Source organism: Agelaius phoeniceus, chromosome 6, assembly GCF_051311805.1.
Source record: "Agelaius phoeniceus isolate bAgePho1 chromosome 6, bAgePho1.hap1, whole genome shotgun sequence".
Classification (NCBI taxonomy): domain Eukaryota; kingdom Metazoa; phylum Chordata; class Aves; order Passeriformes; family Icteridae; genus Agelaius; species Agelaius phoeniceus.
In genome coordinates, this window is record NC_135270.1 from 46,526,687 (window position 1) to 46,544,177 (window position 17,491).

At 38.8% G+C, this 17,491-nt stretch overlaps 1 protein-coding gene across 3 annotated transcripts in view; it reads right to left on the reverse strand.

Annotated features, from left to right (window-relative positions):
- Positions 1–125: 125 nt before the first annotated feature.
- Positions 126–17,491, reverse strand: part of EML5 (EMAP like 5) — a 98,765-nt gene continuing 81,399 nt past the window's right edge. For all 3 annotated transcript variants that reach the window (XM_077180597.1, XM_054634768.2, XM_054634765.2), the window contains 10 exons: positions 16,805–17,013; positions 15,481–15,638; positions 13,465–13,579; positions 12,789–12,977; positions 12,417–12,589; positions 10,988–11,150; positions 9,990–10,093; positions 9,462–9,615; positions 8,531–8,631; positions 126–8,209 (listed from right to left, as the gene is read on the reverse strand). In XM_077180597.1, coding sequence (XP_077036712.1) covers positions 8,173–8,209; positions 8,531–8,631; positions 9,462–9,615; positions 9,990–10,093; positions 10,988–11,150; positions 12,417–12,589; positions 12,789–12,977; positions 13,465–13,579; positions 15,481–15,638; positions 16,805–17,013 — 1,403 coding nt within the window. In that variant the 3' untranslated portion in view covers positions 126–8,172. The remainder of the gene's footprint in view (positions 8,210–8,530; positions 8,632–9,461; positions 9,616–9,989; positions 10,094–10,987; positions 11,151–12,416; positions 12,590–12,788; positions 12,978–13,464; positions 13,580–15,480; positions 15,639–16,804; positions 17,014–17,491) is intronic.

The following is a 17,491-nucleotide window of genomic DNA, read 5'->3' on the forward strand; positions in this document are numbered from 1 at the left end:
GTACCACTGGACTTCTAAGGAATTCTTTTTTCCTTCTGAGCATACTGTGGTTTTCTCCTTCTAGAAAAATAATGCACACACATGCCCATAAATACAGTTCAGTGATATTAAAATGATGAAAAGTGTTGAACAGTAACATAAATGCACTTTTTTATTAAATCGTTTTTTATATTTTGGGGAACTACATTTTCACAAAAATATACAAAAGAATTTCTTTTTACAAATATTTACATTCAATATCAGAAAACAATGATAGCTACATATTTTAAACTTAAATTTGACAAATATAGTCTTGAATTCCGAAACTTAACACTCCAGGAAAAGTATTTTTAATTTTTTTTAAATAAAGTACTCAAAGTTCATATTCAAATTTTAAAAAATCTTAATTAATGCAAAAATCTGACATTTAATTTATATATATATTTATATATATATATATACTTTAAATAAACATACAACATTGTTACAGGAATTAGATGTTCATGGTGGAAACCAAAATGGAGTACACTTAAACCCATGATCCATATAATATATGACCATACCTTTGGACTAGTTTAAAATACCTTTTTTTTTCTTTTTTTTTTTCTTGTTAAAGCAAGAGGGATTATCTGACACACTCCATAATGAAACAACAAATCTGAACAGACAACTGCATTTTAAGCTTAAAGAACTACAGTAAAATATTTTTGTAAGGTGACCTGACAGGGGGCTGGAGAGGAGAGGAGAGGATGTGCTCTGGTGTTGCACAGAGCACTGTTGGAATGGGTTTCCAGATGAAAGACTGCAAAGAACATTATTTTTCTACAGAATTTCCCAATGCCTTCATTGGCTGTCCCTTGCAGAAATAGCTGCCACCATGAAGCTATTTTCCATGTGAGATGAGGAGACAAGAATTTGTAAGGGCAGCAGAAGACCAGGACCATCTCCATTGCTGCATTTCCACTGCTGTGCTGGGCTGTCACCAACCCACAGTGTTCAGTGTGAGAAAAGCTTTTCCTCTGCTAAAAACAGTGAACAAACCAAGCTACAAAGCTAAACCTGCATTTTTAAAAAAATTAAATAGTTCTAATGCATTTACTTTGTTTATTACATTTTCAAGTTAGTTATCATTTTGGGCTGGAGTGTATTCTAATATGGAATTTTACATTAAAAATGCTTTAACTTGCTTCACAAATCAGTAATGCAGCTTTTCCATTACTTTATTCTGTATACCTATAACTGAACTAAAAAGCAGAAATTAAGCTAATTACCAGATACTGCTTAAAAAAAAAAATCAAGCTATTTTGCACCTGAAATCACAACACCAGGGTACATAGTAGCAAGAAAAGGAAAAACAGACCAGAAATGTGTGAAGTACTACCCAACAGCACCAACGTTTCACAAAAGTACAGGAAACCATTTTTATTTCATGCAATGTGTGTCTGTGTTCATGCCTGGAGTTCCTTTAGAAAGGATATTTACTGGATTCCAAAAGAATGCAGTGTCACACATGTCCTGGGTGCAACTGGTGGTTGAAGAAATCATGGTGTTATGGCAGTACCACTTCCAGCTCCATTGCATGGAGAGATCCATGGAATGGATCTAATAGATCCCCCCTTCTCCCCCGTCTCAAGAATTTGCAATTAAGTTAATAGAAAATTAATTTTCAGCAACAGAATGCTTAGGATTGGCTTTAGTCATTACAAACAACCACCAGCAAATCTGTGGTTAAAGTTGGCCTTCTCAGCCACTACATTGGAAAAATAAACTTATTTGGTGGCTGGGAGGAGGGAGCTGGGACAGGGGCTTCTGTGGGAAGGAGGCAGAGTAGTAAGAGCCAAAGCTAATGAAGGAATAATGGAGAATATTACATAAACATGTCCTTTTTTACCCTAAAGGCTTACAATCCTGCAGAGGACTGAAACTAAAATACCCCTCTACTACAGCCCTTTTTCAGAACCCACCAATGCAACGCTTAGTTACAATAATTTACATTTTATTCTTATGGCCTCATCTTCTTCCTCAGCCCCACTGAGAGCAGCTGAAAGCAGCACCAGCTTTATGAGCACCACACACAATGGAACAGGGGCAATTGTCCCTTCAGCTTAGAAAACTGCTAAAGCACAACTGGCCTTAATCCTCTGGTTTCACACACCCATTATGTGGGTGCCACTTAGTAGTTAAGTGGATACAACCTGCTTTCCTTTACAAACAGTGCGAGTCATACAGATCACATCACTGGAACATGACAATACTTTGGGGGATAGCATTAAAAAACAACATTTGAGGTTTTGGTTTCTTTCTGTTTTTCAATAAGCTCTCACATGACATCAGTGCCCAAACTAAGCAAGATATGTGCTGCAAAGGGCAAAATCACTTTGTAGGGTCTTGAAGGTACCCCACAAACAGCAATAGAAACTAAGGAAATACCTATGGTGGCTTCTGGAAGAGAAACCCAAACATACCAAGCAATAGGAACATCCTGCCTCTCATGTCCCAAACACAACTGCCCTCTTGCAAGTGGAGAAGGATCTGTCCTGCTATTCATGCACAAATTTTGTGTTTCTTACAAAGAGTTGCTACAAGTCCAGTTGTCTAACCAGCACCTATAGTGGGCTTGGATTGTTTTTTACATGAAGCTTGCCATGATTATTTCCCTTTTTAGTAATGGTTTACAATGGGATAAAATAAAATTTTATGCTGATTTATTTCTCCGATAGATACTGATTTATATAATCAGATGTATTTGTTGGCTCTAATTACTTTCACCGGACTAACTCAATATTTGAATGCCCATGGCATGGAACCACTGAAGGAAAATTTGGCTCAGGTAGGATCTGAACCACCCTCTGCAGATTCCTCTGGCTGTCACACCTTGAGTTAAATGTAGAGCCCACAGCCTTCATGTCTGTCATCTTAACTGTTGTGAATGCCTGGGAACTGAATCAAGAACTGCTGAACAGGAAAGAAATGAGAGGCAGTAATTGCAACAGCTTGGTTAAGAAGAGTTTTCTGAAGTATAATGTTTCTTTGGTTTAATATTTTTTGTTTGAATAACGTTTCCAGAAGAGGCCTATTAAAACAATCCAGGTTTGGTTTAGGTAGAAAGATAAGTAGCCTTTTAAAACACATCCTTCAACTCTTTTGCCTGAGCTCTCAGTACTACAGAGCACTTCTGTCTTTATAGCACTTTCTTTGTTCCACTGTATCCACTGCAGCTGTGTGTAACCTGTGCTTTGCTGCTTCACCTCAGCTCTGAACAGGTGTCCCACAGGTATGGGAGTGGGAGTAGCTACATCTTTCCCAAAAACAGAACAACCAAAATGCCCTGCAGCCTTTCCTTGAGCACTCTGCTGCTCTCCAGTCCTTACACTTCCCAAGCAGCCACTGAATGCTTCCCAGTTGAAACAAGATGTTTGCCACTCACCACCACCCATGTCACTTCTTTCATCTTTTGCCTTTGCCTATTTTTGAGTGTTCCTTTCTCTGCTTTCCTTTCTTCTGCCTTTTCTCCATGTTTGTTTACTGGTTTCCTGTTACTGCTTCTTCCACCCTATGTTCCATAATTCCAAAAAGCAGAGGAAATTATAAGCATTATGGAAATTAGAAGAATTGCCTACCGTTGTCATGCTAAGACCTTATGCCTTTTGTTGTTTTGTTTTAAACAGAAGGGTGGAGAAGAGAACACACATTCCGTGCTTTTTTTCCACTTCCTTTCCAAAGAAGTAGTGAATGAGTTGGATTGCTGATTTCACACTTAACAAAAAAAAACAGATCAAGGTATCAAGGTTGTGACGGGTTTACTGATAGTAAACTGAGAAAAGTATGATGAGTGTTCACCTGTTCTAGCATCAAATAGACTGAGAAAACCAGCTAATACTTCTTAGATGCAAATGATTTTGGCAAGGAAGCCTATTGTGGCTTTTATGCATATTAGACACCTAAAACTATTCTGTTTGTATTTCTAAAAGGAGATATATAGAGTTTAAGTCTGAAGTCAAAGCTAAGTGAAGAGCAGAAGGCAGGACCAACAAAATAAATGGGCTTGGTGTAATCACCCAACAGTGAATGGCATGAAGAATGACAGCAGGCTTTGGCAAGCACATGGATCTATCCACATGAGGAGAAATCAAATGCTGCTAAAAATTTTAGAAAAACAGATCCAGTTGCAAGGAAGCATAAAACCCCACTCAGAACAAAAAAGCACACAAATGCAATGCAACTAGGGGTGTTTACATCACTGATGTGGCAATTCATTTTGTGATTTGCAGTCTTACTTCCCTTTCTTTAGGGTCTACAGGATGCTCCTCTTTGTCCAAAACATTGACAAGATGACATCTCTATAGCTTATGTTAACAGAATTATTAAAAACAAACACTTTCAGGATTAAGGCCGGTCACTGACACTGATAATGAAACAGGGAACATGCCACCTTGCCCAATTAAATGCTGTAATTTGAAGCCAAGATCCTTTGCTGGTGACACTCTTACGCCTTGCCCAGCACATCCAGCCAGGCTGGGTGGGATCCTGAGGCAGGGGAGGTGCTGCATGGCCGTGCTCAGGGGCACTGCCTCTCTTGGCAAACTTTCCTTCAGCCCAAACAGTGGGGTCGGGTGCTTCAGGCAGCAGCTGAGAGAACTGGATCATGGTTTTAAACTAAGCCACTCCTGAATGCTATCAAAGTCCTGCTCTTGGTACTGAAGTCCTTTCTTTTGGCCTTGTTTTAGACTGAGGAGATGCCTCACCTGCTGGACCTGCTTTCTGATGGCACAAGTGCAGGTTAGCATTAACCTGACTGCACTATGGCAACTTTCAGTTCTAAATGTGTTTATTTTTTTATATTTCCTTGCTCCTAGGAGCTGGATTTTCCTTATTCTCTTTTTTTTTTTCTAATTATGTTTATTAGCTTTCAAGTGCATATTTATTTTATTAACTGAAATGTTATTTTTATTCAGTTCTCCAGTTAATTTCTTTTATTACCAAAAATATTGCTGACTAAAGATCCCAAAGATACGTGTTTGCTGCTAACCAAAAAGACAAGCTACAGTAAAGAATCATCCACTGTAAGTTATTAAATTATACAAAGACCTTTTGCTTCCCCTTCCCTGGTGCAGAAGAGGTTTTCTCCAGCTTCAGGCAAAGCCCTCCTGCCCTCTGTTCCCTCTGATGCTTCCAGATGAAAGGCTGTCACTGGTCCCTCCACATTCCAGCTTCTTCCCTGACCTATCCTACAGGGTTCTGTCCTCCTCTGACTTCTCTGTGGAGCACCCAGCCTCGAGCTCCAGTGCCTATCAGAACAGGCAGCCTGTTCCCATGTACACATGCTTCAAGCATGGGTGGCAACAATTAGCAAGTTACTACAGTAGCATTTAATGTAAACAGCAAATGAGGCACAGTAGCAAGCACCATCACAGACAAAAAGACCAAAAACACCATAAAGCTGCCAGCTTGGGCCATGCTGCAGCCAGCTCTTCCCTTCAGCAGAGAATCACAGCTACTTTATGCTCCAAACTGCGACTGAGCCTCTGCTCACTCTTCTCCTCACCATTTGTGATCATTCCCAGCTGGCTGCTCCCATTTTTACTTGGCAAACCACAGAGCAGTTTCACCAGGGAAAACACTGGCTACCAATACAGGCTGCAGGAGGAGGAGGAACAATGCTGGCAGTTTAGTTTTTAAAGAGCTCCTCAGCTTCCAGCTCCCATGCCAGCCCTTTACAGCAGCAGTGAGGTTAGGAAGAGAGTGAAGAAGCAGGGAGACCTGGAGGCTGCAGCCCTCAGCCCAGTCCCTTCCACCCCTTTCTGCTCATCCTTCAGCTCTGGTGTGGCCTTTGGGATTCCTCAGGGGAAAAGCACCAATGGACAAATTATCAGTGGAGAGGCACAGCATTCATGAAGGACATAGGGGGAGGGAGGAGAAGAGGATCAGTGCCAGGGATTGGAGGAACAAACCCTCTTGATCCACATAGCTCCTTCACTGGGGGAAGGCCTACAGAAGAGCTCGCAGAGCCTAGGGTTTTGTGGGGAAAACTCAGAGACAGAAACATCTGGACTTTGATCTGGCAATCTGAGTAGGACAGACTATGAGTGAGCTCTTAAAAGTCATCCATCTTGATCCAACAAAAGGCAACTTTAAAGTAGAGGCAGGACAAATCTTACTTCAAGTCCGAAAGTCCTGCACAGATGTGTTTAATAAGGGATAGAATCACAGCCATAAAAGAGCACACTGCAAACCATTTCTCTAGTAAAGAGAAGACATAAACACCAGAGACTAATTTTCACATACAACAGACAGACAGGAAACAGGTTATGAGATACATCAGGTCGAATCACAATTCTCATATGCAATTCCCCTAAACTCAAAAACATTACTGCCAAAATCTCCTTGTACACTCATGACCAAACCCTCAGAGTTTTTGCTCCTGTAGAATAGCAGCTGCATGACTGGCAAGACTTTGCTAAGAACCAGCATGCTGAGAAACCTGATAACTGTTTAGTTCATTAACTTCTTTAAAATAAATATTCACTATAGATTGATATATAAAATATATTAGCTAAGACAGTTGGGTAACTAGTTTTGTATAGCACATAACAAGGAGAGCACAAAAGTTTGGCTCTGTAACTTTTCTCCTCCTTCTCTTCTACCTGCAATCCCTCCCATTCCTTCTGTAACCAACACGCACACAAGATGATTACAAGAAGAAATGAGGTTTAATTCTTTTTCATCTGGCATAAGAAAATGCAAGAGATGAAAAACACCAAAGCCTCTTGACTGACCTAAACAAGTGCCACTGTCAAAGCAATGCTGGCTTACACAGAAAGAGAGCTTTCTGTGCACAGCAGAATGCCACAATGGAAGCAGTGCTGACAATTAGTGATTTTTGATCCCTGCTATATTGCATGAAAATTAACTATCTGTAATGTTTCTCTATGGCATGATTTAGACAAACAGCTGATGAAACCTTCCTCACTTGTACCCAAAACACAGCTTTGTTCAGGATTTTATTATCACTGAAATGTTTTTCCAACTCAGAATCTCAGTTACATTGCAGGATAGAATAAATGCTCGAGGTGACAGCAGGTCCATTCAAAGAAGCAGATGATTGGACATTTTTACAGTCAGAAGAGAAATCTGAATAGAGACATCTCCCAGCTAGTCCTAACTCTATTAAAAGTTCAAATGTATAAAATATAATGCTCAGAAAGTTCTCTCTGAATCTCCCCTATGATGCTGAGAAAATAAAATCAATTCATATTGCTCTGAAATTCTATTTTTGCCACTGCTGACATCCCAAACTTTATCGACAAAAAGACTACAAAATCCTCACCCTGGTCCTCATTTCCAGCAGAGAGGCTCACAGCCCAGTCAAGTAACACAGCAATAATCTCTCTTCCACTGAGAATACTTTTATTCACAAGGCAAAAATTGGAGTTAGACTTTTAGGTAGTGGGCAAGGCACTCGCAAAGTGAGCAAATCTATTTTTGCTCATAGAACTAATTTAATGTTTAAGTGCAACAAAAACACTAAATTAGCCATGAAGATCATGCATATCCAACGGCTTTCACCAGACATGACTGTGACCCAGGCCTCTAAATACAGAAATATTTCAGTCACAAGGAATCAACTCTATTATTTTCTGCTTCATCAGATATGATGTTTCCTTTTGACCAGCCATAGAAATATAATTTCTATTATAATAATTAAACATTTATTAAAATACTATATATTTAAGAGTTAATATATGGTCTCTCTCAGTAATAAAATATGGAATACTCTTTTTATCTATGCTATTTAGATCTCAAAACTTAAAGGAAAAACATTCATGCTGAAAATAGATCAATGTACAGCACTAGGTCAGAAATAGCATCTCTTGATTAAAACCCCAAGAACTTGCTGTGAAACTGTACATTGATTAACAATTCACTTTTTCCTTTCATCCACATATTTTGTTTTCAACATCTGGCAGTGAGTGGAATACAAACCCAGATTATCTGACACTGAAGCAAAACTAGCAGCCTCAGTGTGTCCATCCTTCTGGCAGACTCCAGGTCCTGTCTGTCAGAGACAGACTGCTCTGTGTCTTGGGTCATTTCTCACGCATGCAGGGCACAGCAGAATGTCACATTGCAATCCTGGGTGTTTCATGCCTGGTACTTCATGCAGTTTCCTCTTTGCAAGTCTCCATGTCTCTCTCAATGAGGCATATGCACACACTTCCAAACAAATAAGCTGTGTTTTCAAAAAGATATTAAATATGAGATATAGAAAACTACAGTGTTGTTAAAAGAAATGGCTGACACAGCTAAAATAATTTCCTATTAAAAGTATGATGTTCTGAATATTCATGTGAACATTTTAACTTATTAAATATTAGCTGTTCATATTAACATTTGGGATATTTATTTTGTCACAAATACGTTTTTCTCTGTGTATGAACAGGAAAGCAAGCACATGGACAAAAGGCTGAAGGCTGAACTTAGCCTTGCACTGCTGTGGACAGGCCATGTGCAGTGCTGTGCAGATTGTGGCAGCCAGGGCAGGAACACCTACCTGCAGTCGTCCCCTCCAGCACTGACCACGTATCTGTCTCCACTTGTGAAGCGAATATTCGTTAAGTGGGCAGAGTGACCTAAAAATCGTTTGTGTTTTGCCTGGAAAAAAACCCCAAACAACAACAGAATGAGAGAGTCTAAATATTCTGTACCCTCCTAAATCAGAACAGGCATGAAGTTTTCATCTACCTTTTTATTGCATCACATAGTTATAATGTTCAAAAGTTATACAGGTTATCATATGTGAAAGATCTCCTGAAGGAGAACTACTATTGAGCTGCAATGCAGATTAAGTTGTCAGCCAATAAGAGAGCAATTGCAAATTGGAAAGAATGCTCAAGCTAACAAAAAAATATTAAATACATCTTGTCAGATGACTAACTCCCAAGGTTTGTGTAAAATTCCTGACACTGAAAACCAATTATTTTCACTGCAATTGTGTGAGCAGTTTACCCTGTGCAGTCTCAAATCCTGAAAATTAACAGTGAAAACAAATTTAAAAACCATTATAAATTAAAATTATAAAAAACAGTGAAACAATTTAACAGTGTTAGTGAAAAATCTGTAAACTCTTCATCCATGAAGATCCACAGATGGGACTAAAATCACCATCTATCTTCCTCATCTATCAAATGGATCAGAGATGTGGAAATTACTACGGGCTTTGAGATTTTTCATTAGGCAGGCACTATGTTAAAGCAGACTGGCAGACAATATCAACACCTCCAAGAGGTTATAGCAAGAGCTTCTGCAGAAAATGGTGGGGAAACTCTGATGTGGAGCATGCCATGAGACTATGGAGATAAGGAGGTACTAAAAAGCTACAAATTTAGAGAAGAAAATATTTCCAACATATGTCTTCTAGAGAAACAAGACAAGATCCTAATATCAACAGTACTTGTTGTAACCATGCAAAAACAAGTTCTTACAAATTTTTCAGGACAGGGAAAGTCAAACAGTTTGACCATGCCAAAATCATCGCCTGTTACGAGATTGATTCCCGAGTGAGAGACACAAGCACAGTTCACATCAGCTTTTTCAGCATGCCTGGACCAGATTCCAATTACTTCATCCCCAAGGACACTGAAATAGAAGACCAAGAAATTACTTTGAAAACCACTGCAAAAACAAGAGTCTGGTAATAGAAATCAGATCTCATATTCTAGCTGGTTCTATAAAAATGCAATGTTTACATTTTATTTTCACACATGCATACCTTACATAGCTTTTATTCTGTAATTAATTTTTGAATCATTCCATAATTGCCCCCTGTGTACTGAAGGAATCTGCTCTGTACTGCCTTTTGCTGTGCTGCATTTAGGGGAGCTGCTGCCAGAGCAGATGGGTGTGTTAAAAGAAAATATCTGACTGAAGGGATTAAATATACTTTTAAATAGTAGGTGCTTCTCCTGGAAGTTCCAGGTGTTCTAACAGGTGTAAATACATGAATCATTTACCTTGTCCAAGTAGCCCATGTTATTCTGTCAATCACAGCCTGGTCCACAAGCTGCTTTCCTGAAGGCACTTCATACACTTGCCTTTTGTAAGACCCCGTAGAGACCTTTGAGTTGACCACAGAAAATTTACAACACATTAACTTGCTTCAAAAGATGAAAATATAATTCCAGAGGGCTTTGGAAAGCATTTTTGTGACAGTTACTTTTTACTCTATACAGTAACAGCTATCAAGAAAACTTAGTCAATGAGTTGAAAATTCTCAAAAATCTATACAAGCATAAAGCAATAGTGAGAAAGCATGAGAGGTCTTAACATTTAAATGTCTAATTAGTAAAAAATAACTGAAACAACTCACATTCTGCGTGTATGTGTTAGTGCATTAGTATATACAAATAAAGCAAAATAAATTTCTATCATTAAAACTGACACAAAGGTGTTCCTCTTGGGCTGTAAATATTGATTTGATAATGAGAGAAGCTTATTTCTCCTTTCAGATGCAAATAAAATATAGAAAGCATATTATATTTACTTTATGTTTATTTTAAGAAATGCCTTCTGCCCTCCTATAGTTGGCAGTTTCAACACCATGACTTTGGTGCTGCTCCACAAAGTCTAGCACTAAAAAGACCTGCAATGCCATCATGCTGGTCAGAGAGACAAAGAATTTATAGGTCCCCAGGCCCTGCAGAATGACAGACTGTAGTCCTTTCTCTTGTAAGATAGCCCATCAGCATCAGAGGTAAAAAAGCAGGGAGGCACATCACAGGAGGTTTGAAATCTCTCTCTCATTTCTTTGCTTATTTTCTGTATTTGATCTCCCAGAAAACTGTTCAAAACTAAAGGCATCCACTTACCACTACAACAAGTAAGTCTGATGTCAGCAATATACTCCAACACTTAGCTACAAATCTTAGAAGCTGTCAAAGGAGAATACTTGCACAGTATCTGTCACAGGTATGTTTCCCATTCAGTACCTTGAACCATTAATGACTGATACCTGGAGATAAGAGCTATCAGCAGAGAAGTCCATCTGGATCACAAAACTTGGGATATCCTTGCAATAGCTGATTCGATTTAGTGTGGGACCCAGAGTCAGATCATAAAAATCCACTGCATTCTCACTGGAGCCAACTGCCAGGTAACGAGAGTCTGGGCTAAACCTGAACAGATAAAAGGCTTTCATGAGAACAGGCTGGCACTTACAACAGATTATAATATTTGAGAAGTGCAGAAATTTGCATTTCAAGTGTCTGCTATCCAGAATTAGAGGGATGCAGAGTATTCAGTCTGCTAAGCAAAATAACTTTTGAAATTAATTTTTTTGGGAATTAATATCCAGCAGAAAGTAGCAATAATTTTGGTACAGATTACACATATAAGTGAACTGGTAACATCTCTTGAATAACTCTGTTCATGATCTGATTTCATGACCCCCTCATGGTCTAACAACTTGTGACATCCCCCTGATGACACTCTGACTCCCTTGTGCTATACTTACAAGGTTAAAAAATGGAAAACTGAAGTGCTCCAACTGAAGCGAAGCCAGAACTTCTAGATGAAATGTACTGCATAAAAAGATGTAAATCCAACCTTTTGTTTCCCCAATGTATCTTTGCACATGGTTTCTTTCTTCCAGTTTTTTTTTCTAGTCTTGAAACTCAGTAGCTTCCTGAGCTGAACAAATCCCTCACAGCCACTTCTGTGTTACTGGGGAAGTTTCTTTATTTCTATTCTCTTTGAAACATACCTTGGGACAGCTTTCCAACTCCAGCAAACTCCTGACTCCTAGCAGAGCTCTTCTGCAAGGTCTCTCTTTGCTTATATTTCTCTCCCATCACACTTTGCTCTCCAAAACTTTCCTTAGCTGATTATAACCAATTTATCTCATACAAGAACCAGCCCGTTCCTCCATGCAGGAAACAGAAGCAGAATTTTACTTCTAACTCCTGTCTAACAAACACAACAAAGTGCAAACTGACAGACTGGCATTTCCATCATCTCCACAATCCAGTCTTCATCTCTAAGTGTCTGATCTCATTTTACCTCCTAGGAGTCCCTTCCCTCAAGCATGTGGATCACACCACACCCTCACAGTGTCACTGGCAAACCTGCTGAGGGGCTCCATCCCCCTGTCCCTGCTGCCACCAAGATGTCCAACAGTGCCCACCACCCCTGGGGAACTCCACTCCTCACTGGGGTCCACACCCCTTGTTGTTTTGACTGATGCTATCTCTTATCTCCATGTACCTCCTCCTCTTTCTTTTTTATTCCTGGTATAATCCCACAAACTCCACAATTCACTCATTGATTCCAGCTCTCTGAAATATCATTGCAATGTTTCCCAGAACACAGAGTTGTATTTTTAAAAAGCAAAATATTAGAGATTTCTAGCATACTACAATAGACCAGCAATAACATTGTCTGACCTGATATCTTGAATTGCTGATCTTCTGTCCCTTTTCTTCCCCCAAATTTTTAGAGAGGTGACAAGCAGGATAATAAATTCTCCATTTTTCATGCCAATAGCTACCATATCACCTTCTGGGCTGTAACAAACAGTACGAGCTGCATGTCCTAAGCTGACTTTGTTCAGCATCTTCTGTGAAGAAATAAAAACCCAGAATAGTAACTGTTACTATTTGTCCATATTTTAAAAGCATCTTATGCTAATAGCTTGTTAACATGCTAACAGCATTACATGGGTTATTTTCAGAGTACAATAAAAAACAAGTTTCAAGTCTGCAACACCATCACAAGCCTATTTTTTTTTCTCTAAACAAGTATTCTCTAACACCTACCTTTTCAGCAATATCCCAGAGTCTTACTGTGCCATCTTCTGCAGCAGAAAGGAAAAAGTCTCTGGATGGATGTGTTGCTAGGCCCCAGATGGGTCCATCCATATGACCATTAATTAGAATGTTACATGCAGCATTTTTCTCTCCAACTTCAATTATTTCAGCATTTCTTGTCCCAACAAGAATTTTGCCCTTAAACAATAGTGAAAGAATTATCTCTGATAAAATACATTAACCTCTCATGATGAACAGTAATTAAAATATCATCAAGAGCTACAGTACTGTCAAGAAAGTTTGCTTAAGTCATATTATCAAATAATCAAAGAAAATTTATTTTTTAAACTCTTCTGAGTTATTAAAGTACAAAGCTCTGTAGATAGCACGATGCTGGCTGAGTTACTGCTTGTCATTTGATATTTGATATCAAAAGTGTGAAAGAAAATAGAAAATTAATCCTTAATTAGTCTTCAATAAAAATATATATGTAATATTATCCTAAGAAAGACTGAAGTCTCACAAAGTAGATGTTTTTCTGCCACAATACCAGTTGTAGACACCTTCTATCTTAGCCTTTCATTTCAAATACTAGCTAGAAGAGAAAGCAGGACTAATTTATGTGATATTCAGAAATCAACCCCAAATGATGAGCTGTATTTTGTAGCCAGGCAGCCTTGTTTACCTTGCCCCTGCAAACAGAGCGAACGCAGTCTGTCATCTGTCCTGTCTCTAGTCTGAAGGCACGACATCGTTTCAGCTCCTGGTCCCACAGCTTGACTGCTCCTCCTTCCTTTGAACTGTGAAGACATCAGGAAGAACCATGAGTACAACAGCTGCCACAAAAAGGACAATTCATGGATGAAAGAACTATATTATTTAATGTACTGCACTACAAATGAGGCATTTTAGTATGGTTTAAATTGTTAAAAGATTCTGTTTGCCTGAGCAGTTGATATTAACATGCTGAGCTTCACAGCCCAGCAAGACAAACTGATTCCAAGTCCTCCCTGTTCTACTTTACAGAACAAGTTGAAAGATGGGTGCTGCTGAGCTTAGTCTGAATGAGCAGCTCTGAGGGAATCTGTCTTGTCAGAAGAACAGTTAAGCAGGCAAACCACCATCTTAATAGTCAGACAGGCAGAGATTTTCAAATTAGAGTTGAGAGAAACAGAAAAGGTATGTATTTTACTTCTGTGAAATAAATGACAGATTATTTTCACTTCTGTGAAAATGTCACTATTTTCACTGCTGTAAAATAACTTACACAGATACAGCAGAAAAACCACACAACTAATAGGAATTAATTATGCAAACACGAAGTATTTCCCTCCCACTTGCAAAAAAATCCCCTGGTATTTCAGAATAGAACACATTGAAAAAAAATGTTTCTAAAAAAAAGATAATGTTTATTGAAACAGGGATAAATCTGGCATCTCTAGTTGAGCTGGGACATGTCTTATCTGTCTTCAATATCCCCTAACAGAAACAAAAAAACAATGTCCCACAATATCGAGCTGCCTGTGTTACAGCTTTGATTACTGAATAATCTTACAAAGAACTTCAGAATGTTTAATCACAATTACTGATTTTTACAATTCTTATTTTTATTATTAAAAGAACGATAATGAATTATAAATTGATACTCCTTGCAATAATATATTCTTTGCTTCCCACTAGCACTGTTTTGACATATGATTGATCATTATACTCAGCAAGAAGATTTTACCAAAACAAGGCTGGTGAACTGCAACTAAGGCAGAAAAAAGCATACAGCCTTCCTAAATGAAAATTTGTTTTTCATACTGTCAATACTGCATTTTCCCACAGGAGATGAATTCTGGGTTCTTATTGTTACTCAATACTATTTGGTTCAGGTCAAATACCAGTGATTAAAAGCCTCTGAAGCTAAGTGGTGGAGAGAACACTCTCCAAATAAAATCACAACAACATTAACAAATAGTAGAAGGAAATATTTCAGGCACAGAAGTAAATAAGTTTTCAGTTCAGTCTGAAAATATAAGTGGCCTGTGTCCTGCCAAATGTGGCACTATCATGTCATCAGATGGACTATATTACAGCTGAAGCATTTTCTGATCACTAGGAAGGCATCAAAAAAATTAAAATGCTTGAGGAGACATTTTGCTTGCAACCCCAGGATCTTGCTGTACAGCAACAAAGAATCTTGCAGTACCTCAGATTTGAGAGAAGACAGCTTGCCCCTGCCATCATAACTAAGCAGTTCTTTCCTTTGAAAGAAGTTATGCATCATATTGCTATAAAAATTATGATTCATATATTCAATCCCAACTGTGCAAATCCCTTGGCTTAACAACCTCAGTACATCTTCAGTGAAAGAAGTAACCCACAAGGACTAGGTAACTTTTTGGTGCTTAAAGCTAAATGGGTGTTGAAGCTAGAAAATCAATAAGAAAATCTAGAAAATCTAACCATTCTATGATTCTAAATTTCAGACTAAATGCTTTCTCTTATAATAAATGGGGGAAATAGCTAGTTGAAGCTCATATGGGATTACCTCCACTTTGGATGTGGGTGACTGCTGTTTTCTTAATACTTATCAGGAATCTGAAAGGGACTACTCTTCTACCTTTAATGCCCCAAACAGTGTCAATGGGATGAATCCAAACCACTTTTAAAGAGAAAATATGCATGCAGAAAAACAAGAAAAAAGAAGACTCACGGCCTTTCTTTGCCCCCTGTAACAATCAAGCCATCCCTTAGTGTGGTGTACATGGTGAACACAGGCCCGTTGTGAGCCTTGGCCACAATTCGTATCAACACATGATCCTTCCAAACACAAACATCTCCACTGATAGTACCTGTAAATGTCAAGTTATTCTGAAAAGGGGAAAAACATACTCATCATCTGATTCTGAGCAAGGTAGGAAGAAAAACATTCAGAAATAAACACCATTTGCATTTAGAGGCTAAATTGCTTTTGTTTGCTGCTGCAGAAGAGGAAACTGTGGAGCTGAACAAGCTTCTGAGACAAAATCAAGAGAACTCCCAGAGCTGCTCCCTACAGAAATATGGAAAACACCGAAGGTTTGGCTTTATTCACTTTGCACAGCCTTTCACAAAACCCCTGGAAGCTCTGCATCCTCAAGCCTCACACCAAACTTCAGGCCACACAGCATACAGCCTGATTCTCACACTAAGAACCTGTCTCTTCCTAAGAAAGTTTACAGAGGTTTCCCAAACCCCTGACTAATGCCTGGGTTGGGCATCAATAACAGTTAGCATTTGGAAAATATCTTAGTGTTTTGTAAGACCTTCATATAAATCAGAGAGACACCACTGTGTAAAAGAAATACTGTAGCAAAAAAAGGCAACCACAGCCCAGTTAGAGTTTCAAAAATCAAAATTAGAGTAAATTCACTCTGGACCAAACAGTCAGATGGTCAAACAGGACAGAAATACAGACAATCAAAGCAGAGGATATGAGTACTGAAGATATGAGTACTGCTCATGCAGAGCAACTCCAGACCCAGCAGTGCTGTGGAACTTAGCAAGATGGCCTGCACATGTCCAAAAACCCCCAAAGCAAAAGAAACCCCTAATGCAGTTGCCTTACAGCATCTGACATTAATGAATGCCCCAGGACAGCGCTGCTCTCTGATCACCCATGAGCAGTAGCACATACAAATGACAAAACCATCACTTTCAGGTGGGCATAAAATCAGCCTCATTTCTACTGTTTGGTTCTTGCACTCTAGGCTCAGTTTCGTTTTGGACTAAACAACAGTTAAAGCAGTTTGTTATCAGTTCAAGGCATCTATGTTTTTTTTCCAGAAAACATACAAACCCATAGTCTTTTCTACTATAAAGAAAGCTGGTACTAGTTCTAACTAGCAGGTAAGTATTAGTAATGTTAAACTGAGTTTAGTAAAATAATTTATACACTCATTAACCACATTATAAAAGTCTCACTGAACTGAATAAAGGCAGAAGGGTAAAAAAAGTTTGGTTTCATGCATTTTCAGGTGGTTTGTTGAAATACGTACCGCTCCAAAAGCTACAGACAGCATCGTCTGCATGCGGGCATCTTCTATGGAGCTCAGCAGCCCTTTTTTACTGAGGAGAGCTCTTCCAGCCAGTGTCCAGAACCTTACATGTTTTACTCCCACAGAAACAAACTGTGTATCTGAATCTGGCCTGAATTCTGCTACAAATATACGCTGGTTATGACCAGCTCGGCTGGCAATTTTGGCACCTGGCAGAAAGAAAATGGACATTTTGACTTTGCTGAAAAAAAGACATATTTCTGGTTAAAAATATTAAAATAATTTTGACCCATATGAAGATTCCTCAGTTGGGATCCTTAGCTGCCATTCTGAATGAGCATCAACCCTTAAGATGAACACAGGCATGTTCTGACCACACATCCTTCATCCTACCTAAGATTGTATAGGATGGACATTGCATCCATCCCCACAGGATCTCAGACAAGCTATGAAAGATCATTTGTTATTAACTTAATAGCTGATATTTAAAATTCTGAGAGTCACTAGTTATCAACAGCAATCCCCAAAGAGAGAGGAAGTAAACCTCTAAGACTAGAGAATCAGGTCCATAATCTGGGCATGGCTTTGTCAGGCAGAAAGGAGACAAGGAAAGGAGCTCAAATCTCTTTAGCCTAAATCAGAAATACAGATCAAAGCTGATCTGAAAACATGAAGCATAGCTTAGGG